The 23,322-nt window shown below is 52.2% G+C and overlaps 2 protein-coding genes across 4 annotated transcripts; one reads left to right on the top strand and one right to left on the bottom strand.

The window, feature by feature from the left end:
- Positions 1–332: 332 nt before the first annotated feature.
- On the bottom strand, positions 333–14,854 carry LOC119109681 (dynein regulatory complex subunit 2-like). 3 transcript variants are annotated; one of them, XM_037233405.1, is made up of 11 exons: positions 14,780–14,854; positions 10,850–10,970; positions 10,144–10,257; positions 6,415–6,553; positions 5,430–5,653; positions 4,107–4,202; positions 3,413–3,514; positions 2,841–3,035; positions 2,257–2,433; positions 1,637–1,828; positions 333–880 (listed from the first exon to the last, which is right to left on the bottom strand). In XM_037233405.1, exons 2-11 carry the CDS (start codon positions 10,901–10,903, stop codon positions 752–754), a joined length of 1,422 nt encoding a protein of 473 aa, XP_037089300.1. In that variant the 5' UTR covers positions 10,904–10,970; positions 14,780–14,854; the 3' UTR covers positions 333–751. The 3 variants fall into 3 exon arrangements, with proteins under 3 accessions (XP_037089300.1, XP_037089301.1, XP_037089299.1); XM_037233406.1 differs by having other exon boundaries at positions 14,698–14,850; XM_037233404.1 differs by having other exon boundaries at positions 14,753–14,850.
- Positions 14,855–15,188: 334 nt separating this feature from the next.
- On the top strand, positions 15,189–21,414 carry LOC119109680 (putative L-aspartate dehydrogenase). Its single transcript, XM_037233403.1, has 5 exons — positions 15,189–15,331; positions 16,246–16,424; positions 16,877–17,062; positions 20,124–20,350; positions 20,953–21,414. Exons 1-5 carry the CDS (start codon positions 15,286–15,288, stop codon positions 21,140–21,142), a joined length of 828 nt encoding a protein of 275 aa, XP_037089298.1. The 5' UTR covers positions 15,189–15,285; the 3' UTR covers positions 21,143–21,414.
- Positions 21,415–23,322: the final 1,908 nt, after the last annotated feature.

Below are 23,322 nucleotides of genomic sequence, written 5' to 3'. Positions count from 1 at the left end.
CGCGCGTCGCTCCGCGAGCGGCGCTCTTCTCTAGCCGTCGTCTTGGTGTGCCGCGAGAGCGCGAGGTCCGCGGGCGGCTCGGGGTGCGGCCCGCGCGGGGCGCCGCGGGGGGGGGGGGGGGCGGCCCCATTCTTTGACTCGGGCTGCGCGCCACCAGGGATGCCACGGCCGGGTCGGTCGGTGCTTTATTTTTGACGGGCTGCCGCCGCTGGGGCGATGCTGGCCTCCGGGGTGGGATGCGCAGGCGTGGAGCGCCGCGGGCTGAGTGTTGCGAGATATGGTATGTGCGAATCAGTGCTGTCCTCCGCCCAAGTACGTAGCAGATAGCCAGATTGTTTTATGTTTGTGTAATTGCACTAGATGTTTACCGATTTTGTTTGCACAAAACCTGATTTAATAAACAAGTTTTCAGATGATTTGCCTCTCATACGACAAAGACCTACCAAACAACGGAAAGAAAAGAAGTGCAAAAAGACAGAGGACAGTACAAAAACCATACAACGAAATGATTTCTTCCTGCGCGGGAAACGGTCGGAAAAAGTCATACAAACTACCAGTTCCACACCCGCACCCCCTCTCCACCGGCCCACCGTTGGCAGCACGTGATCGACCAGCGCCACCTATCCCATGGTAGGCCACACATGGTGCCATCTGTACCCCAGGCGGTCCGCACACCTCCGCCAGCCCCGCTGGAGCCAAATATCCGGAGGCGGTGCCGGGCCGCGCCGTCGGCCGGTCTGGCGCGGCTCACTCAGAAGCGGCAGGGCGGCAGTATGGAGCACGCCTGCACCAGGTTCTTGGCCACGTGGGCCGCCTCGATGATGTTGGCCGTGCTGCTACGCCGGCCGGGCTCCACCACCGACAGACTGGACTGCCGCGTCTGCCGGCGAGACGGCGGTCACCGGCCGCGGTCTCACGCCCACAGGGTCAGCGGCGGGCGGCGCGTACCGGCCGGCACCGCGCCCGCTTGATGGCGCCTTGTCAACGGTCAGTGTTTGCTGACGCCTGCCACTGCTGACACGCGGCGCAGTGGATCGGTTCAGTCGTGCGGGGACTGACAGCCGAGGCTGTGCAGGGATCGACAGCCGAGGCCGCGCGGGGACTGACGGCCAAGGCCCTGCGAGGGCTGCCAAGGACAGTCAAAGTACACGAAAATAAAAACTACTGTAAAACAGATGTCAACTCGACATGCTATAAATCAGAACGAAGTCCACTGACGGCATGGATGTACCCATGACCCCGAAGGTCCACGCACCAATAAATGCTCGAGCTGACGCCCCGCACATTCTGAAGACCCAGGGAGCCAACATCCATGGGCAGAATCTCATTATTTGGTCTGGAACGTCCCTCTGACGCGCGCGCGCGCACACGCACGCACGCACGCACACACACACACGCGCGCGCGCGCACGCACGCACGCACGCACGCACGCACGCACACTCCCGGACGCACGCACGCACCCACGCACGCACGCACGCACACTCACGGACGCACGCACGCACGCACGCACACTCACGGACGGACGCACTCACGGACGCACGCACGCACGCACGCACGCACGCACACTCACGGACGCACGCACGCACGCACGCACGCACGCACATCACATCGTGAGGCCGTGCGCCCCTTGTCGCACCTGTGGCAGAATGCCCTCGGCCTTGGTGACAGTGCCGGCCCGCAGGTTCTCCATGTAGTCGCGTAGCATCTGCTGCAGCTGCTGGTTCTCGGCGCGCAGGTCGGCACGTTGCAGCGTCATGGCCGTCTTGTCCAGCAGCGCCGTGTTGTAACGACGCCAGAAGTTCTCCAGGGCGCCGTACTCGCGCAGCGCCTGCCGCCCGCAGGACATTACAGGCCGGCCACCGAGCTGGGAGACACGCTCCACACGCCGACGCGGAACTGGAGGTACAACGCTACGAGTTTGCCGGAGGTGTGGAGGCCGCACGAGACTCAATGTATAGCTGCCCTGTGGCCTAGTGATTCCCCTATAATGGGAAGGTGGCGTCTGCGTGCTCTGAGAGCCAGCGTCATACCCGCCTGGGAATTTACATCTCGTCAATCGCACCACTCAGGAGTCGACGACCCGAGCTGCTTTGGCAAGGACCAATCTGACGTCTCTCTGCCAGCGACCAGTGTCAAGGCCCCTCCGCCGGCGGTTCGCCAGCCGCCAGTGACTGTACCCCTGCCGGTGGCCTCTGTGTCGTCTCTCCGCTAGCGCTCGTCAGGGGCGTGTCGGCTGGCGGCCTGTGCCAGCTGTACCTCTGCTAGCGGCTCGTCGCTGGGTTCCTCCATGGCCGCCTCCAGCGCGCGCTGCTCCTCCGGCGTTAGCGGCGCCTCTTTGAACGGCATGATCTTCTGCTCCTCCGTCTCCAGTTTTCGACAGCATTCGGACAGCTTCATGATCTGGTCAGCTTCCCGCTCTCGAAGCTCAAGCTGCTGTCAGCCCGCATGCGGGAAAACACTGTCAGCTCTCCGCAAATGGTTCACACATCCTGAACAATCCCATAAGTCTGAGACCCAACCATTTTGGGGAAATCCTTCAGGTCTTTGAAGTCAATTTTAAAGACAGATAGTGTTGCCAAACTACAGGCTCTGTAACTCCCGTAAATCCCCAGCTGCTTCTGTGTGATTAACACTAGACGCTACGGGTAGCATCAGTTAGTTTAATAAAACCTTTTGTGGTGCCCACCAATCGCACAGCGCTCAGTGCGAATGCAAACAGGATGTAGCAAGAGCGGCAGACGTTTCACTCCGTAATCGAACAAAATCCTCATCCCACCACGGCCAAGCGCCATCCCAACCGGCGATCAGACGCAGGCGCGCGCGTGTGCCCGCCGCCCTACCTTGATGACCTCGCTGGTGATGACGGTCAGCTGCTTCATCCTGTGATCCTCGAGCTGGCGCTGCGCGGCCACATCGGTCTTGACGCGGCGCAGGTACAGCTTCATGCTGGTGCGGTCCTCCTTCAGGCTGCTGGTGCGGCGCGTGTGCTCCTTGGCGCCACCGGCCAGCCGCGCCCGCAGCCGGCCTATGTCCTCCTGTAGCGGCGCCGCCGGCCACGCCCCGTCACACTCCCGGCGCACCAACGGAGCGCAGCTGCTCTTCGATGTGTCTTGGATGCGATGCACCAGCGAACACACGGCGGGCGTCGGCAACAGTCGGCAGGGAACACTCTGGGATCTGCCTGAGGACTTAATGGGGTACGTCGTGCGGCGCGTTCGGTCGTAACCGGGGAGGAAGATGGAGTCGGCTCGAAATCAGGAGACTCAAAGTTGGATTTTTCAGTCGCGCAAACAACCACGTCAGCTCGGCCCATGCCAAAACAGTCGCGATACTCTCACAACAGGGCGATATCCCAGTCACGGTCCATGATGCTGTCATGGTAAAAATTGCATCACGCACGTCACAGACTGACCTGTAGATTTTGTATTTTCTTGCTTTGATTTGCGATCACCTCCACAGAGTTTTCTTCGCGGGCCTTCAGGTCGTAGAAGGCCTTTCTCCGACTCTCGGTGTCCTGGTAACACGAACTTTCGCAGTAGGAGCCACATACATGGTGAAGAGTGTTGTTATCACAGGACTTACAATAAACACAACGACCTAAACAAATTCTTCAGTTCGTGAAAGTTGAATTGCGTTTAGCAAACGCAAGTGACCAATCATGTGCAAGGCGGCAATCATTTAGACACTAGACTCATACAACAAATGAATGCGGATCTTCTTGATCCTTCTCGGATATATGTAAGTTGTTCATTACATTAGCGAGGAGCATTATTCACAAAGATAAGACGGTAGTATTAGCCTTATTCCTCGGAGAAAAACCAGGAGAACGGAGATATAGTTGGGTTAATACTTCAGCAACATGCCTTCATCGAAACAAAGCAGAAGTTGACGTTTGGTGCTGGGCGGCCCGCAGCCCCACGTCCGCCAAACAAGACACTTCGGCTATGTTGAAGGCATGTTGTCGATATATCATCCCAACTATATTTTTATTCTCCTGGTTTTTTCCGAGGAGCAAGGCTAATACTACTGTCCTATCTTCTCGGATTCACGCAAATTCGTGCTCACACTATGGAGCAGAATGCAACCTGAGTGTTTCGGGCACACACCTCGTAGTACGCCCTGAGCGTCTTCTGGAAGCGGTCCCAGAGGCCCTCGATGACGCCCTCCAGAAACAGCTTCAAGCCCTGCCGCTCCTCGATGTTCTACAACAGCCCATACCCAGATACATCATGATACATGTACATCAGCACATGAGCACGACTTTCAGTACATACACATAAGCTTCAAGCCCTGCCGCTCCTCGATGTTCTGCAACAGCCCACACACAGATAAACGTGTACATACGTGTACATCAGCACATGAGCACGACTTTCAGTACATACACATAAGCTTCAAGCCCTGCCGCAACTCGATGTTCTGCAACAGCCCAAACACAGATACACATGTACACCTGCACATGAGCACGACTTTCAGTACATACACATAAGCTTCAAGCCCTGCCGCAACTCGATGTTCTGCAACAGCCCAAACACAGATACACATGTACACCTGCACATGAGCGCGACTTTCAGTACATACACATAAGCTTCAAGCCCTGCCGCAACTCGATGTTCTGCAACAGCCCAAACACAGATACACATGTACACCTGCACATGAGCGCGACTTTCAGTACATACACATAAGCTTCAAGCCCTGCCGCAACTCGATGTTCTGCAACAGCCCAAACACAGATACACATGTACACCTGCACATGAGCGCGACTTTCAGTACATACACATAAGCTTCAAGCCCTGCCGCAACTCGATATTCTGCAACAGCCCAAACACAGATACACATGTACACCTGCACATGAGCGCGACTTTCAGTACATACACATAAGCTTCAAGCCCTGCCGCAACTCGATGTTCTGCAACAGCCCAAACACAGATACACATGTACACCTGCACATGAGCGCGACTTTCAGTACACATACATAAAAGTGCCGTGAGGCTGCCGACATATGAGCTTCAGCTGGCAGGACATGACGCCGAGCAGAACGCCTGCAGCCGGCGCGCACACTCGACGGGGCGCCCGGTCAAAGGTCGTCACGTGGACCACAACCGCGCGAAAACCTTGGTTGACGTTTAAAAGTGCAGGCCGATTATTTTGGCCCAAAAACGATGAGCTGCGGTGAAACTTAACGTCGTGGGTTTTTAAACACCACCTGGCGATGGTTAACGAGTAACAGGGACGCAGCCAGGGGCGAGGATGGGATGGGGGTGGGGGCCTCTCTCTCCTCTTGGGCTTGCGTGCCTTTCTGGTTTAGCAATATTCGGCTTCTGATAGAAATTTATAATCGGCGTGATGCAGCTCCGCACCCCTTCCTTGTAAGGAAATCCGCGCTAGCCCACAAGTAAGTTAGTCCATATGTACGTAATTTTACTACGTACCTTGTTCTTGATCTCCTCCTTCTTGCTCTGGAACTCCGCCCTGGCCTCCTTGTCGGCCTCGGACATGTCGCAGTCGATCTTGTGCAGGATGTCGGCCAGCTTCTGCGTGTCGGTGTCCTGCAGGTCGTCAATGCCGCGCAGCTCTCGGTCGTAGTGGGAGCCGACGGCGCCCAGCCGCTCGTCAAAAGTGGCGCGCGCCTCGCGCAGGTGGCCCCGGTGCTGGTCTGAGGAGGGCCCGCCAAACGCTGTGTACTGTATCGACATGTGTTATAGCGCGGGAGACGGTCTGCTCTATGCTCTGTTCAGTGGTGGAAGGACATTTGTGTGCGATGGCGTAGCGTCGGAGTGTTCGGCATAGTCAATGGCTGTTTGGCACCGGCGACTGGACGGCAGGGTAGGTAAGCAGTCCCTTGTCATCGCACAAAAATCGTGCACAGGCTGAAGTGGCGCCTTTGACCATCCTACTACGCCATCTTGGCCAGCAGCACTCAGGTCACGGACAGGACACACAGTAATGCACGGAGCAGATGTTCGGGTGCGATGGACACATCAGGTAGGCGTTGATAGTAAGCAGGATGCATGCAAAATTATAGGAGTTGAAAATGAAGCAGTTGACCTTGTCCTGAGCACCACCTTTTATCTTACGGGTGCAGCAATAACCAGACCAGCGTTCCAATCAATCATTACCGCAGTGGTATTTTACAGCGATATGCGGAAATATGATTTGACTTAGCCTGTAACCCGTGTTACATCACGCTGCAACCTTTGTGCGCCACCTCGTAACACATTTTACGCAAGGTTTAATCGACACCTCTGGACACATCTTACGCACAGCTGAAATACATCTCTGAACACATCTTGCGCAAGGTCAAATTGCCAGTGACATCCAACGGAACCTCAGCGTCAGTGCACTTCACCGTCGGCTGCGGATGCATGACGCAGCTCCGCTCGACGGATGCCGACGCCAGAGAGCGCGCCGACTGACCTATAATCCGCTCCAGGTTCTCGATGTGGGTGCGAACGGCGATGTTGCGCTGCTCGTCTCCGTCCTCGATCTCCTTGAACAGCCTGCGGATGGTCTCCTCGCGCTTATCCAACTGAGACTCGAACACCTGGCGAAGCGTCTGGCGGAGGTGGCGCGGCCACGCAGGCCGTCAGAGGATGTGGGGACTTCGGCATGGTTATGCCGGCTGTATTATTGGCTGTTCGTTGCTCGGCGTGACCTTGTAAACTGGGCCAGCATTTGACGCCGGAGTTCAATGACCTAGATATACTTTCAGGGGACAGTGGAGGTAAGCACTAAATAAATATTTTCCAAGACAATTTACGTCAGTTGCCTTATCTGTCAAACAACAGTGATTTTAAGACGCACTCTTGCTTGGAATCGATCGGAGCGTTGCACGGACATGGTGAGCACCTCCACAAACGCCAGCACTCGGCGATTTCGAACGGACGTTCCGTCTTACAATCTGCGGTATGGTTCTGTTCATGACGCGTCGACGTTGTTAATTTCACCTTCATGTTATACAACTTTTGGCAGCTAGACCCCACGCATTGTCATTTGCCATTCAAAAACGTCTGGCCTCTGTTGTAGACGGCGCAACTGAGCTCTAGCCACTTTCGTCGTTGATCTCCTGCGTCGGACAGCACATGTCTGGTCACCGTCCCGAGATTTATGGCACGCTGTTGTATAACAGCGTAATGCTAAAATTTGCATGCGGAGCACTAAACGCCATTTTCTGTGACAATGTCTTTGCCCCCCCCCCCCCTCTTCTGCTCATTGCGAATCCTGCATGTATCCGTCACTAAAGCCTGCCAGGTAGTAGTTTAACGTCATTGACAACACGCTGCAATGCGTTTGCGGACTTGCATGAAATGTACTGATTTTGTTGTCCACAGTTCACCATGTGTAGCCTGCAAGAACCGCTGCCCCTAAAATTCATTGAACATCAGATACTGACGTAATTCTTGACCTCATTCAACCCTCTTCACCCACTACCCAATTTATCCCGAATTTTCGTAACACTCAGTTCGCCCGTGGCAAGCCGCATGCATGCAACAGCCATGAATGGGCTTAAGAGACCCCCTCCCCTCCGTCCACCCGGCGGGAGTCCCGCCTGGGCACCCGCGCAAGCCTCGAAGTCGAGGTCCTGTGCGAGGTAAGCCTCGATAACAGGGGACTCCCAGGTGCGCGCAATCTTACCTCACCACTCTCCTTTATCCCAAACTCCTGAAATGGTCATTGCTGACAACAATGGCTCTTATCCATACCAAACGAAAACCTAAGCCCCTTATTGATCGGCTTCCACACCATACGGTCGCCGCTTGGCTGAAGCGTCCGGAGGCAGCCCAGTTGCAGATGGTCAAAAGGCGAGTGTAGTTTCAACGGCGGCACCCAGACCGCAATATGTCGTTTAAGCCATTTCTGTCTTTAACCCGAGCTAAAGGCCGAATAGCAGGCCGATGGAAATGACTGTGAGCTCTCACATTTATTTGGGATCTTATGTCCTCCAAGCGTGTTTGCATGCTTATTGTTTAAATATGAGCTTATCGGGGACCTAAAAGTATGCAAGGCGTGCATGATACATGCAGCAGATTTTGAAAAGCATGTACAAACGAAGGCACACAACATACAACACCACTTAAATGTAATCCACTTGCAAATTTTGTATGCGAAGGCACTTTGTACACGAATTTACTCTGTGCTCTTGGAATGCATACATATAATCACGCCAATGGTATGAGATAATGATTTGCAAATTCAAGCTGTAATAGTGATGTACGCAAAGACATGCAATTCGGAACAATTTCGTCAGCGAATAACGCCGCACATTACAAAACCCGATAGCCAGAAATGAGCGCGCGAAGATATTACGCAAAGACGTGCTTAATTATACCAAGCTGATGCAACGCTTTGTGTTGCGAAAATTCTGAGTGTACAGTTTTGCGTTTACAAAGTTTTGCGCCCACGAAAACTTCCATCCAGGTCAACGCTAGACGAAGCTAGGCAATATCATGAAGCATTCCATGTGAAGAAACGCGATGCGAAATTCTGCCCTGGCAGTCAAATGGGGGTGTGTGTAATTGTCCCGAAAGGGCTGCACATGTATGACGTCACGCATGGATGGTGAGGTATCTTTGATGGAACATAACCGAAAGCTGACGAGGGGAGGGGTGGACAGCGCAACCGTATGCTCGTGTGGGGAGGGGATGGACAGCGCAGCGGTATGCTCATGTGGGGAGGGGGTGAACAACGCAGCGGTATGCTCATGTGGGGAGGGGGCGGACAGCGTAACGGTATGCTCGTGTGGGGAGGGTGTGGGCAGCGCAACGGTATGCTCATGTGAGGAGGGGGTGGACAGCGCAACGGTATGCTCATGTGAGGGGGGGGGGGGTGGACAGCGCAACGGTATGCTCGTGTGGGGAGGCGGTGGACAGCGCAACGGTATGCTCGTGTGGGGAGGCGGTGGACAGCGCAGCGGTATGTTCATGTGGGGAGGGGGTAGACAGCGCGACGGTATGCTCGTGTGGGGAGGGGGTGGACAGCGCAGCGGTATGCTCATGTGGGGAGGGGTGGTCAGCGTAACAGTATGCCCATGTGGGGAGGGGGTGGACAGCGCGACGGTATGCTCGTGTGGGGAGGGGTGAACAGCGCAGCGGTGTGGCTCATGTGGGGAGGGGGTGGACAGCGCGACGGTATGCTCATGTGGGGGAGGGGGGGGGACAGCGCGACGGTGTGCTCATGTGGGGAGGGGGTGGACAGCGCAGCGGTGTGCTCATATGAGGAGGGGGGTGGACAGCGCAGCGGTGTGCTCATGTGGGGAGGGGATGGACAGCGCAGCGGTGTGCTTATGTGGGGAGGGGGTGGACAGCGCAGCGGTGTGCTCATGTGGGGAGGGGGTGGACAGCGCAGCGGTGTGCCCATGTGGGGAGGGGATGGACAGCGCAGCGGTGTGCCCATGTGGGGAGGGGGTGGACAGCGTAACGGTATGCTCATGTAGGGTTGTCAGTCAGGCTTTAGGTTCTTAAATGCTCTAAAATCTTCATGCCAGATGCCGTTGGAATATTATCATGACAGGCAACACACCTGTCCTTGTCTTGGACCTTTAGCTCAATCAGGGGCCACACATACGTCACTGTTTTGGGACGTAGCGTATAACGCAGCGTTACCAGCGGGAGGGGGATTCGCCCAGCGTGGCCAGTGCATAACCAGGGATAGGAACGGTTGGAAACGGCCCAAAATACGCAACGTTATTTATAGGTGGTCCGTAACCACGAGTTCTCCCAAAGGTGTAACGTCCTCCGGGTTCGGTGGGCTCGGACTCCAGTAAGTTTTAAAAAGACTGGGCCAGTTTTGCGTTTTGAGCAGATATAGCATATACAAAGACTGAACCTAGCTAGTCCTTGCTGTATGGCTAGAGACCCCTGTCCGCACTGAAAATGATAGCTTTAAGTCTTTTAAACATATGATCGTGCTGCTTATATGCCAACATCGGCACGATATAAGCACCGAAATTACACGCGGAAGTTCGAAAGGGCTATAGTGCTCCCAACAAGCTGGACTCATTGTCAACAGGCCCCACTTTGGACAACACAGTGACCCACGAATGTCTATTTGATACCCGCGTAACAGTTCGACAATCCGACCGCAATCTGCGGAAGGGGTTACAGGCCGGCACGCCACGGTCACCGCCCCACTAGAGATGACACATACCTCTATTTCGCCCTGAAGCTCCGTAGACTTTTTATCCCGCATGATCGCTCTCCACCTGTCGTTCAGTTTATGTGTGTTTGTCCTCGTCATCTCCTCCTCCTTTGTCAACTTGATCTGTGACAAAACGAAAGGGAAATATTAAAAAGTGAGTCAGCGAGAAGTGGATGGTACGCCGGATTAGAACAGCGCTCGTTCAATCTGCAAATGTATTTCTCTGTTGACACAGCATAGCACAACAGCTTCACGTGATGTGGTTATGACCATCACTAAAAGAATACATTCTCAGTCATTGGTCAGCCGCGTGTAAAACTGTGCGAGTCGAGTCTGGCGCGCTAACAAGTCAATACCATCACTCAGTTCTAGTAAAATGAACGCTTCACTTCTCAAAGCCACAATGATTCACACCACTGCATTAGCTAAGGGAATAATTTTGTGAAACGAGTTAGAGCTTTCACAGAGTACGATGCAATGACGTCGTGATAAACGATGGGTAACGTGATCATTACATATCACGGTCGAAAAGTTTGAGACTTCAGAGAAGGACGTGACCGACCGACATGAAAGTGATTCGAGGTTCATGGAAAAAGTGATTCGAGGTTCATGGAAAGCATGTACAGGGCTTGCTATCAAGCGTGGACGAATTTCTGCATCATGCCGCATCATTTCGGAACCCTTTATGCTCACAAATTTCGACAAAAGTGTCTACCTTCAAGAAGATAGACAGGAGCTCCTGTCTTCGACGCCGTTGTTCTTCTTCCATGGTTGCTTTCTTCTCCAAGAACTTTTGCTTATCTTCCTCTGATAGCTTGCTGAATCCCTTCTTTGATCTGCGTTTTGGAGCCATGGTGGGATAAAGGTTAGGAAAATAGGATAACGGACTGCGGCCCAAGGACTGACGCGTGTGTAAATTGGATGTACACGATAGGACTTATGGGATGATGAACAAAGCCGGCACTGCAATTAGAACACACGATTTGCATCAGCTATCTGTTCGTACTTGTATCTCCAGTATCACTGAAAACACTATGATGCGTTTATCGGCTAGAACGTATATATTAAAACCAGTAGCGCAGGCAGGGGGCGCAGGGGGCACATGCCCACCCCCTTAGGCTCCGACGGGTTAGAAGGGCTCCTCGTAACCTGCGATTAAGGCCCGAAAAGCCCTTCGACCAGAGACCACAGATACCATAGATCGACCAGAGATCACAAACGACGAAAAGTCGGCTGCCTGTTGGTCTGAACTCTGGGCCCCCATTTCCCAAGCAGAGACAAGGCCGGACCCACGATTTGCATTGGTCATTTATCGTTCAGGGATCCGCAGTGCCTAACAGGGCATTCTTCGGCAACAAGGCGCCTCGAATCAGCCAGGCGAAGATTTGCTCAACAGGGACGGGACGGGAGCCCGAATGGCAGAGGTTCTCTTGCGTTGGTCGCGGCCCTCTGGAGATTGAAGAAAACATGAAAACTTATAATGAGTGCTCACACTAAGGTAATAGAATAGTCCTGTGCCAGTTAGGGCCCCTAGTACCGAACGGTGGGCCCCCTGATGCTATTCCAGCATGAGCGTGGGCCCGTTAAGCCCGAATGGAGTCTATGTGCCAAATATTTGACCACCTGCGGTGAGCAGGGATGTTGCTGCGTTAATGACGGCTCATGCCTCGATCTGGGGTCAACTGCACGGGCCAGAAGATCTTCCGCGTCAGGGAGCGAACCAATGAAATATGATATGTCCTTCTAAGGGTGTAAGGATCGGCTAGGGGATGCCGCCCCGTGTCGCCAGAATGACGGCCGGAAAACGCACCGCGGTGGGACAGAATGGCCCTGCAGCCCTTGACCGGGAACAACAATATGCCCCCGTAGTGTTGCACTCAGAGGACCCCCTTTATCGGAAAAAATAAGGGGTCTAATAAGTGTTAAATGGAATGGTTCGAAATGAGTTCAAAACGCACGAGATCATCCCATGTTTCACTGAAAACGTTCATCATTTTGCAAAATCGACGAGAGAAACAAATAGCATCAAAAGGTTTGAGCCAGCACTGCACGCCTGGGAAACCACAGGCACGGGGTTCGGTTCCCCACGGTGCCCGCCCTTCCTGCCAGGGTGAGAGCCTGGCGGCGCCATATAGCCCCAGCAGCTGAGTGCGTCATAGAGCCCCAATGACACGGCCAAAGTATCGGGAGCAAAGATAGCGATGGCTTAAATCGCAGTTTTCGCAAAACCGAGCGGCGTTGTCCATTGCAAGTAACGCCAGAGGGCGGGCACTGAGCGCGCAACGACCATCGTAAAATGATGTTCCTAAATGTCTTTCAAGATTGATTCAGGTTAAAGGATTACACCGGGCATTTTTAAAAATAACTCTGAGGATGTCCTCTGGACAAATTAACAGTTACAATACTAGGGAAAATAGAGATTTTATCCTACTCTTCCAGTTCCACCACCAGATTCCCGCACCACTTCGCAGTACTGTTAAGACCAATACGTTATTGTCATCAATCTAAGAACCGCAGGGGTAAAATATATGCCCGGAATGTCTCTAAATGTACGATTTGGTGTCCAATAGCGTCCAAAGGTGCTTTTTCAGATGCGTCACCATTTTCGTCCACCTGTTGGCCACCTCCTTATGTCAGCCGTGAGGCCGACGCTTCGCGGCCTACGGAAACTGCAACGCCTGGTGTCGAGTCTTTTGTTATTAGGATATGCGAGCGCGCTTGCTCAAAACTACGTTTATAATTTGCACGACTTATCAATTTTGACCGAATGTTGAACATACCCCGAGAAACATGGCTTGGTCATGCTAATACAAATTGTTGACTCATTTTGATCCTCAGTCTACATTGGCGGAATCCTTGCTCTCTGTACACCCAAAATAAAAATTCTGACGAATTTCTAACTTCCATCCGTTTTTAATAGTTACATTGCAAAATGAATAGCGCCGGCAATTTATTTCATGCAGTCATTTAACGCATGATTTTGTCAGTTTATCTACCATAAACTTAAGGCAGAATCGATTTCACGGGAGCGTCTGGCCTATATTCCTGTTATGGAATGATGTGTGATGATGTGTGATAATGATGTGTGATACATCCATCAATACATACGTACATACATACATACATACATACATACATACACACATACATACATACACACATACATACATACATACATTCATACATACATACATACATACATACATACATACATACACACACACACACACACACGCACACGCACACGCACACGCACACGCACACGCACACGCACACGCACACGCCTACGCACACGCACACGCACACACATATATATATATATATATATATATATATATATATATATATATATATATATAGAAGCAAATGCATCATATCTGGCGATTGGGGGGGGGGGGGGGCTTCGGGGTGGCCCTTTATCAACCCTGTGCATCCCTTGGTAAGGCTCTGGCTGCGCCCCTGACGGGGGGAGGCAGAAACCACGCATCCTTCACCCTTCGAGAACGTTAAATTAAATTACACAGCGATGCATAGGAAGAATATGCTCAAAGATTGGCGATGACCCTCTCCCTCACATACTTTCTGGGGCACCGCTATCCTAATTTCCGGGCGCATAGGGTCATGTCCGTCTGATCGGGTAGAGACAAGCAGCGTGCCATAACTCAACAATCAGCTTATGTAACAAATGCAAATTCACAAGAACTGCTCGGGAATGATCTTTTGAGAGTGTAGGTATGCATTGGGAACTAATGTTAGAAGAGCATTATACATCATTCGTACCTAACCTAGCCTAACCTCCTCCTGAGCTGATCTCCTCACCCTATCCCCTTCAACACAGCGCGTCTTCCTTGTTCACTTCCATGTTCTTGGCGTCCACGTTCCATGCCATATATATGCACCGCATTAACAAGTTTTATTTGGCCGCATGGTCTCATTTCGCTTTTCATTCACCACTCAATCCCTCTGCCTCATCCCTGCCATCACGGATGAGGCCCCCCCCCCCCCCCTCTCATCTGCCAATCCCTCATCGCCCCGTTGGCGTCGAAGATCAAATTTCATGTCATATTCCCAACATATTAAGGCATCATACTTGCTCCCCCCCCTCCCTCCCATGTCGAACAATCTACAAACAGTGCGGAAGACTGCTTTTACACACAAAAAAATATATTTCATCGCATTGTTGTTGCTTTGGCCCCATATATTTTTATGGTTTTTGATACGCAGTAATGTTGTGACAACGCACCAATAATGTAGCCACGGAGCCGGGGTAGCGGTCACTGTGTGTTCGCGGCGCTTGGATGTCGTAATTGCTTGAGTTCGAAGGTAAGGGTATATATGTACCTGTTTTACGATTATTTACGATATGGTCTGCCTTAAAAACGACGAATGATGTACAATGCCCTTGTTTAGCATAAGGTACTAATATATAACATGGACGAAGCTAAGACGAGCCCGCCCACCAGTGAAAGGAAAGAAGCATACCTATGCAGTACAGAGGTATAAAATGAAAATTCTACCTCTACGGACTACGGACAGACGGACTTTGCACACATTTCTTCCTACGCGGCAGGGAAAGAATATGGTTCTTAGCGTGCTATGCCTCTGCGCGTGTACAAACCGATGCCTCCGAACGCTGCACACGTACAAATAATTGAATTGTCTCGGTTCAAAGCCACTTCGCCACACAAATGTGAGTCCGCGGGGTTATTTTGGGGCGCAGCAGTCACCATGTTTGAGGTTTTTGTTATTTACATTTGTAGGCTTCTGGTTGCTAGGCAACTGATTCACTGGGCTAAGGCATTGTGATGGATCTGAATTTAATTCTGTAATAATTCGACTAAATTATAGAAAAATATCTTCCCTGGATTTAAAACGCCATCACATTTTTTACTTTTTGATGAATAAGCAAGAAAGTAAAACGAAAATAATGTGGTTTGAAACACTCTTGGCTTAAAATGTGTTGTGGTGAATGGCGCGACCATTTCAAATGTAGCGCAATGTGAAGGTCTTGGCCTGGATCCAGAGCTCCACATTTGTAAAGGAGTTGTGGCGGGGAAGGGGGCGTGGCGCTGTTGCTGTGCTATAGACACACATTGAGGCGAAGAAGTTCAAACGAGCCGCAAGTAAGCCCTCCATTCATCTACTGCAAGGATGATGTCTCGAAGGCGTGTTGGAATTGTGGGCTTTGGAAGCCTGGGTGAGTTGTAGGTAGAGAAACTCCAAAATTGTTTTCGCTCTTGGTAGGTGAATGATTACAGAAGCACTACAGCACTTTGTTCTGATGCTTAAAAGGGTTTGGCCTCCCTTAAAGCTTTTTGGTTTGGTATTGTCAAGAATATGGTGCATGCTGAAATTTTCCAAAAAGGCTTCAACCACAGTAAATTTAAAATATTTGAAACATTACCATTTGTGTTTTTGCTTTGAAAACAAAACTGGTGTCATATATTATGATGATAAAAAACAATATTGAGTGTGATTGAACTCCTAATGAAGTGAAGTGAAGGCCAAAATTTTTTTTGGATTTACTGTGGAAAAGACACTCACATTAAGAGGTAATATAAAATTACTTGGAATGTGAACTGCAATACATTATCTATTTGAAAAGACACCAGTTTTGGAACCCCTTTTGTTATCTTTCATTGCATTTTGAGCCTTGATTTTTCCTATCTGCCTCACAAGCACTTCTGATAACTGTTGGAAAGTGAACTTGAATTTCCTTACCCATGCAAGCAACTTTATTGTAAAAAATGTGGACAGATAGAAGCAACTAAGCTGGATTACCTGGTGACCCTGGGCTGCATGTATTATTGTCTTTTCATGTAGTCTGACCTTTTCCTTTCTGGTCTGAACATGAAGCTGAGTTGCATTTATTGCTCAAGTTGTAGCATTATTTTATGTTGTTTCCCTTTTTAGCCATTGTCATGCATTTCATTCAGCCTGTATTCTTATGCAGCCAGTCATCCTTCCTTTCATACACTGGTGCCTGTGTTTGAAGTCAGTCTTGTGTTTGTTTGCAAGCAAGGATGAAGGTTTTTTGGCACAGATGTTGTGAAGGATGTATGGGTAACAATAATGACACTGTCTGTAAGAACTGTGTTTTATTTGTTTCAGGCCAAAGCATTTACAATGCAATTCAACATGAGCCATCTCTGGAGATTGTTTTTGTGTGGAATAGGGCTAAGGAAGTTCTTGCACCACTGGGTTCCTTGGCCCTTGATGACCTGAAGGATGTCAAGGAAAGGTCACCAGATCTAATTGTGGAGGTGGCTCATCCCTCAATCACTGTTCAAGTGGGTACCAATATCACTGTACATATAAAACATGTTTGTTAGATCACTAGATAGGTAAGATGTCACTGTCATTGACCTTGCTGTCCACTTTACCAACTAAGTGATTATGATGGTTGATGTGCTTTTGGGTTTGTTGCTGGGGTGTATGAGCACCAGGAAGCAATTGTCAGAAAGGTCATGCAAATATTGGTAGCCATTGTCAGAAAGACTGTAAAGACAGTGATGGAGGCTTGTCAGATGTGTCATAGTCACTAGTCAATGGAAAATCAAGTTAATACAAAATCATGCCATTCCTGTTTGCCAGCTGCTTTGCCATTTACAATGATCTTCCACCATTTAACCACAGCTTATGCATATCCTCCTTGAAGCAGAGGGCTATTTGTGATGCATGGCTGTGACTGGTGGCAGCTAGTTACCTTCTTTTGTAAGCAGCCAGCCACCTGTATCCTCAGTATGGGACGTTGTTCCTGTCCACGTGCGACTACATGATCGGCTCTCCCACGGCGTTGGCTGACCACCACCTGGAGAGCTGCCTGCTGGATGTGGCGCTGACCTCCAACCACACCATCTACATCCCCTCTGGTGCCTTCTGGGGCGGCGAGGATATCAAGAAGATGGCTGACCTCGGGATTCTGCAGGTACGTCCTGGCCCTAGCATTTGGCATCTCCATCTCTGTGCAGGCTCTTTCTGGACAGGTTACATGTCCTGCCCAGGGAACGTGACAATGCCAGCTCTTGAACCTGACTTCTTTCAGTGGTCCCCATGCTCGCCGATTTGTGGAATTTATTACCCGACTTTTGAGGCTCAAAAATCATTGCGGTTGGCAGCCTTTCAAGCCAAATAACGAACTATCCGACTTTCGAAAAAGCATGCGTGTCATTTTACTTTGTATTTGACACATGTCACAGACTAATGGCCGTCCCACGGGCAAGACCTGGCAGTGAGTTGTTCCATCAGTCCGTTGACGAGTTGGCACTCCGTAAATCCGTTATGGCAGGTTTGAATATCATATGTGACCATTCATCAAAACGCTCGGCAAAACCGTCTTCGTCGCAATAATCGGTTAGCCGTTATCGCCACAGCCCACGGGACAAAGAGTGTAGGGCACCCGCCAATGGACGGATGTTGGCTAGTAAGTGAGGTGACCGCTGAGCTCTGACCCGCGAAGGCTCCCGAAATAACGTTTGTATTTGCTTAACCCCCCCCCCCCCCCCTTGTCACCCTTAGGCGTCCTAAAGCCAAATGACTGAAGGATTCGAGAAACGATTCGTGGCTTAATAGACAAGCAGAATATTCCTGGCACAGTGTCATCATGGCATCTTTTAGAAAGAAATAAGAATGACAGCCAGGGATATTTTCCATCAAGCGTTGTCATCTCATGCAGCTTACGCGAGAGCCGTTCTGGTCCACGCTTCTCGATAGCGCCCGCGCCACACGCATGCGCTGAAGATCCGGCCGAGTGGAGGCTGATGTCGCGGAGCCCTGCTGCCTGGCTGTGCTCCGGTCTCATAGACCACCCCTGACGCGTGATCAGCCCCGGCCGCAGTCCGCGCGGAGTCCTGCTGCCTGGCTGTGCTCCGGTCTCACAGACCACCCCTGACACGTGATCGACCCCGGCGGCGGTCCGCGCGGAGCCCTGCTGCCCGGCTGTGCTCCGGTCTCACAGACCACCCCTGACACGTGATCGACCCCGGCGGCGGTCCGCGCGGAGCCCTGCTGCCTGGCTGTGCTCCGGTCTCACAGACCACCCCTGACACGTGATCGACCCCGGCCGCGGTCCGCGCGGAGTCATGCGGCTCCGAACGGATGCGAGTTCTCGATGTCGCCACCAGACACCACGTTATGTGACCCGCTAGGTCACGTGACCAGCGAGCCAGGCGGGAGCGTTCCTGTGCATTGGACGGCCGGGGTCCCTCCGCTTGTCGGCATGCGTGTAGGCGATGCTGATGATGATCTATGACGTATGTTTAACACACGTTTGTACTTGCGCTTTTAAGCAAGATATCGAATATTTAAAACCCTCTATGCCCCCCCCCCCCTTCCAAGCCGCGATAACTAGCATGGCGGCCAGTAGGTTATGTTGGCAAATTTCTTCCATAACGTGCCACACTTAACAACACGTAGTATTTTGACTTGCGACCGGGTTCCCTGCATTTGAGATGGTATGAACCGAGCGCATTTTAAAAAACATAGACATTTTTAAAGTCGGTCGGCAATGTCTGTCATGTGGTGTCGTACCGGGACCGTCCGTGTGCGAAATTATTTCAACGTATGACGACAGAATCGCTGCATCGCGAATTGACGCTGTTGTGCTTTCGGAACGTTAAGCTATTGTTATAAACCAGCAATGGCTTTTGTTTTGGGTTGGAAAGATGCAAGCCTGTAGAAAGCACATGACCTGATCTGTGTGCTGTGTCAAACAAATGGTCTCGTTGCATCACTTCAAAGCATTGCGAGCCGTGTCACGATTCTCGAGCAAGTCATGCAGCCTTGATGCAGCCTTGATGGCTTAAAGCATTTGAGGGTACCGAAAAATGTTTTGAGATAGGCAAAGAGACGTTGCGGCATACTTTCCCGATTCATCGCGTTGCTATTCTCGTCAGGAACTTCTAACTTAACGATGAGCTTATTCTGAAAGTTTGTAGCCTTAAATGGACTTATTTACCAAAGACACTATCCCATTTGGATGCTTTGCCATTTGTTTTTTCGTTGAGCGAACATAAAGTTGTGAGGCGATACAGGGCTCTTTTAACTCAACTCATTCCGAATGTCTGAAGCACTGGCACCATAGTCAGTGTCTTCTGTATCGTCGGCTGCAGCGATATGAACTAAGACGCAGACGTGCGCGACGTGCCAGCGGGTAATACCCAGGAATCCATCAGCCCCATGTAAAAGCCAACATTTCGCAGAACCTCAGCGTAAATATGGATGTGGCAAGAAGACAGGCGCCATACAAATCAGGGCATCCGCGAGGTTCGATCGCTTTGGTACGGCAGCTATCAAGATCATGCAGCCTGTCTTCTTTGTACGCTCCTCTACGTTCATGCTCACCGGCCGTCTAGAGCAGACTGCCGGGTGGGACGACGCCGTCTCATTCCACGCCGGCCTGCTTATTTGAGTATGCCAGGCGTCGTCGGCTTGTTTATACGAGGGATATCCGTAGCCACCAATGTCCTAAGCATGCGCCCGTGGACCGTTACTTTACAGATGGTAATGCGCGGCCCTGTCGGCGTGTTCCTGTTTATATATCAGGGAGTTGGCCTCTCGGTGTCCAAGTGCTGACCTGCCTTCGGATTGCGTTGGCTGACCTGCAAGCCGTCAAGTTATTCCCCCCCCCCTGTGTATGGGGGGGGGGGGGGGCACTGGCCGCCTGTTGCTCCACGACACCAGTCGACCCTCGATGTTGTCAGCATGCTGGCCTTGGTTTTTGTAGGGCTTTTGACCACTCAGTCGTTGAATTGCTGACCCTGCGATGCTCGGAGCGCAGATCCACCGAATATGTAAACCACCGAGCATCAGATGTCTGTGCGTTGTCGCTCCGATGCTATGACTCTGATCGTGTGATGCGTCCCAGGGCCTCCGCCCGTCCGTGGTTGGGCTGCCGATCGTGCCGTTTTGTCAGCGCGCGATGGCTGGCCGTCGCGCCAGCCGCCCCCCCCCCCCCCCTGACCTGCCGCACGACCCTCGCCTGGCCGCAGGGTCTGCGCGTGACCATGCGGAAGCATCCGGCCGCCTTCCGACTGTCTGGCCGGCTGGCCGAGCTGGCGGCCACGGCCACCGAGTCGGCTGTCACCCTGTACGAGGGCCCCGTGCGCGAGCTGTGCCCGCAGGCGCCGCACAACGTCAACACCATGGCGGCGGCGGCGCTGGCGGCGCACAACCTCGGCTTCGACGGCGTCATCGGCCGGCTGATCGCCGACCCCAGGTCAGCGGGAGGCCGACCGGGCCAGGCGGGTCCCTGATCGCGGGCTAGGGTGGCGGATGGTGAGGGCCTCAGGTCGGAGCGATGCCGGATGACAGGTCAGCCCGATGGCTGGCTGCAGGTCACGCTGGCTGTCGGCCCAGGTCAGGCTGAGGGTGGAACCCAGGTCAGGCTGAGGGTGGAACCCGGGTCAGGCTGAGGGTGGAACCCAGGTCTGGCTGAGGGTGGACGCCGGGTCAGGCTGAGGGTGGAACCCCGGTCGGGCTGAGGGTGGACGCCGGGTCAGGCTGAGGGTGGAACCCGGGTCAGGCTGAGGGTGGACCCCTGGCCAGGCTGGTGGAGCACCTCAGTCAGGCGCGTAAATTTCGGGTTCGTCACTCACCGCAGGTCAACCTCATTACCGACCCCGTCTGATCGGCAGGTGGAGTCAGGTCAACGTGGTTACCGACTCCAGGTCCAGCTCAGAGACGTTGCTGTGGCTTTCCACGCTTATGACTAGCAGGTGTTCTGACCTGCCGTGGCGGTGCCGCGAGACCCCGTGGCCTGCTCCGCCCTGTGCCGTGCGGCCCGGGAGTCAGCCGCTGACCGATGCCGCCCGTCGGCAGCCTGCCAGACCGACACCTGGTGGAGACGGAGGTGACCGGTCCCGGCGAGCCCGGCGCCCAGTTCACCGTCCACACGGTGCGCACCAACCCGGCCCAGGTGGGCGCAGTCACCGGCAGCGCCACGTTCGCCGCCTTCCACGCCAGCGTGCGCCGCGCGCACGACCGCGGCCCTGGCCTGCACCTCTGCTGAGCGCACGACGGACGGCGAGACGACGCAGCGCCCACCGAGGCCCGGCCGCCAGCCGCTGGCGGCGCCGCGGAGGCGTGTACTGAGTGGTGCCTATTAACCTCTGAGACATGGATGCTTATTAACCCACAGCGCTCAGCCAGACAGTCGGTGGGCGATGGTGATTTTTTAGCGGGTTTTCTTTTGCGAGCTGTGACCCCCTCTCACGGTTTTTGGCGTCCAACACATGTGAATACTCATAGTACATTGAAGTACAATTGGCGCAGTGGTCAAGTTACAACAGAAAACTGCGACGAGGAACGTTTCGTACAAGGTTTTGGCAATAAAAGTAATCGTCCGTCCCTAGAGGCAGAGACACAAGCACTGGTCAAGAGACAATCTGACCAGTTTGCATGTTTGATGTGGCCGTCTGCAAGGTCGCTGTACAGTCGCCAATCCTTTAACAACGATTTCCGCATATATTTTATCAATCGTCCACCGTGATGAGGAATGTTCGATGTGTGGAGTTTTGCACCGGGCCGATACATGCTACCCTAGGCGCGCTACTAACTCCGAGGGGTGGGCCCAGCCTCGATGCTTTAGTGGCAAAGCGTAGAAGCATGAACACAGATGGTGACTAAAGGGCAGGTCATGGAAGCAAGACGTTGGTTCATATATTTCATGCAACTCCCATGCGTCCATGTAGGGTGTCTTAGGTCTTCCTCGGCAAGCAGTGTACGCATATAGTGCTGCAGCATGGCTGTAAAACGAAAGCTTCCATTTCCAGTCGTTGGTGAAATATGTGGCGCTGTGGATGACCGTGTTAGTGGCGTTCGCGGCAGAGTTCGCCTGCTTTGGCTGTCCGCGAGATTAGAGATTATACAAAACAATACTCAAGGAAGGGATTTTTTAGATGTTTTTTTCGACAGACCCTTTTCAAGGTGATAAGTATCATGTTATAATGTCGATCAAAGTACCATTTTCATCGTGCGAACGTGATGCTGGTGATCCTGAAAGGCTCTCATGAGGACGTGTCACATGGACATTCCTGAAAACTGTCATGTGATCGGAGTGGAAGCCGTCTGTTTTATCTTCAGATCAGAGTCTCACTTTTCCACTCAGTGAGGCTTACGCTGGCTTGGTTCCCCGTGTGTCCTGGGATGTGCAGTGTGCGTGATTTGTACCCATAAACATATAACAACTACAACTGCGTGTGATAGCGAGTTAAGTCGCGCCTCACAGCGGCGACTGGTCGACGATGGCGAGCCATGCACGCCACTGGCATCAAGTGATCGGCAAATACATGACATTCGGCAGACATTCAAATGTTCGGCGATCCACTCCGGCGAAAGAAATGCACTTTTGGCGGTCCGTTCCGGCGCAAGAAATCCAGTGCTTCGGACTCCACGTGTCAAATATGCAGAAAAAAATAGACAAAATATAAACAAAAAACAAAATCAAATGACGATAGAAAAATACTGCAATGTGTTTATAGCACGTGAGTGCCCGAAATAGGCCGACTGCCATCACAGCTCATGCTCATAACGGATCGACGTGTGCGTGAACCGAATGCTTCCATATCAGTCATAACTTAGTATTCAGCGGACTTCATTTGCTTTCCGATTTTTTCATACGTAAAAACTCACAAAGTACCCTGAGGATGGCATGACACGAGCGTCGAGATTTGATACTGACCTTGTACCAGCCTGAGGTACAAGGTCATCACACCACGTGTGAAGTTTGTCCGATTGTCATGCAACGCATCGCAAAAGGTTTATAATGCACTTTCTGCATTAAGAAGCCGATGTGCAATATGTGACCAGTTGTCTCTTGCAATCGCGTCGGTGCTGTACATAGGTAAGGGAGGTGCAGCGAAAGTGTCTAGGGGCTGAGCCTAGCGATAAGATGGCGGGGTCACAATGATGCGAACAGATTAACACTTTTCATTGTTACCAGTCATGAAGCACATTATATTCCGAACCGCTGCATGTGTCCACGCCAACACAATCGTCTCATCCGCGTGAAAGTTAATTGCGGCTAAAGCGTGTATGCTCGTGTGATATTGTCGCGTAAATGCTATGTGATATGCTATGCTTTGTTCCTCGAGTCCGCAACTCTGATGGAAAGTCATGGGCGAAGGAGTTGAATGTCATGCCACACAATCGCACACCCACATCCTGAACCAAATTGTTCGTTTCAATTGC

The sequence above is a fragment of the Pollicipes pollicipes genome, unplaced genomic scaffold (genome assembly GCF_011947565.3).
Source record: "Pollicipes pollicipes isolate AB1234 unplaced genomic scaffold, Ppol_2.1 Scaffold_7231;HRSCAF=8579_pilon_pilon_pilon, whole genome shotgun sequence".
Lineage (NCBI taxonomy): Eukaryota > Metazoa > Arthropoda > Thecostraca > Pollicipedomorpha > Pollicipedidae > Pollicipes > Pollicipes pollicipes.
The sequence above is the reverse complement of the archived record's forward strand: the minus strand, read 5'-3'. Positions and strand labels throughout refer to the sequence as shown.

What these genes read in the sequence shown, in the direction of transcription:
- LOC119109680 (XM_037233403.1), top strand. Translation starts at nt 15,286, where the DNA reads ATGATGTCTCGAAGGCGTGTTGGAATTGTGGGCTTTGGAAGCCTGG. An exon ending in TGTGGGCTTTGGAAGCCTGG is followed by an intron (nt 15,332 to 16,245) that starts GTGAGTTGTAGG and finishes TATTTGTTTCAG; the next exon opens with GCCAAAGCATTTACAATGCA. An exon ending in CGGCTGATCGCCGACCCCAG is followed by an intron (nt 20,351 to 20,952) that starts GTCAGCGGGAGG and finishes GCCCGTCGGCAG; the next exon opens with CCTGCCAGACCGACACCTGG.
- LOC119109681 (XM_037233405.1), bottom strand. Translation starts at nt 10,903, where the DNA reads ATGGAAGAAGAACAACGGCGTCGAAGACAGGAGCTCCTGTCTATCTTC. An exon ending in GAACCTGGAGCGGATTATAG is followed by an intron (nt 5,654 to 6,414) that starts GTCAGTCGGCGC and finishes GGCCCTCCTCAG; the next exon opens with ACCAGCACCGGGGCCACCTG. An exon ending in CGCTCAGGGCGTACTACGAG is followed by an intron (nt 3,515 to 4,106) that starts GTGTGTGCCCGA and finishes TCGTGTTACCAG; the next exon opens with GACACCGAGAGTCGGAGAAA.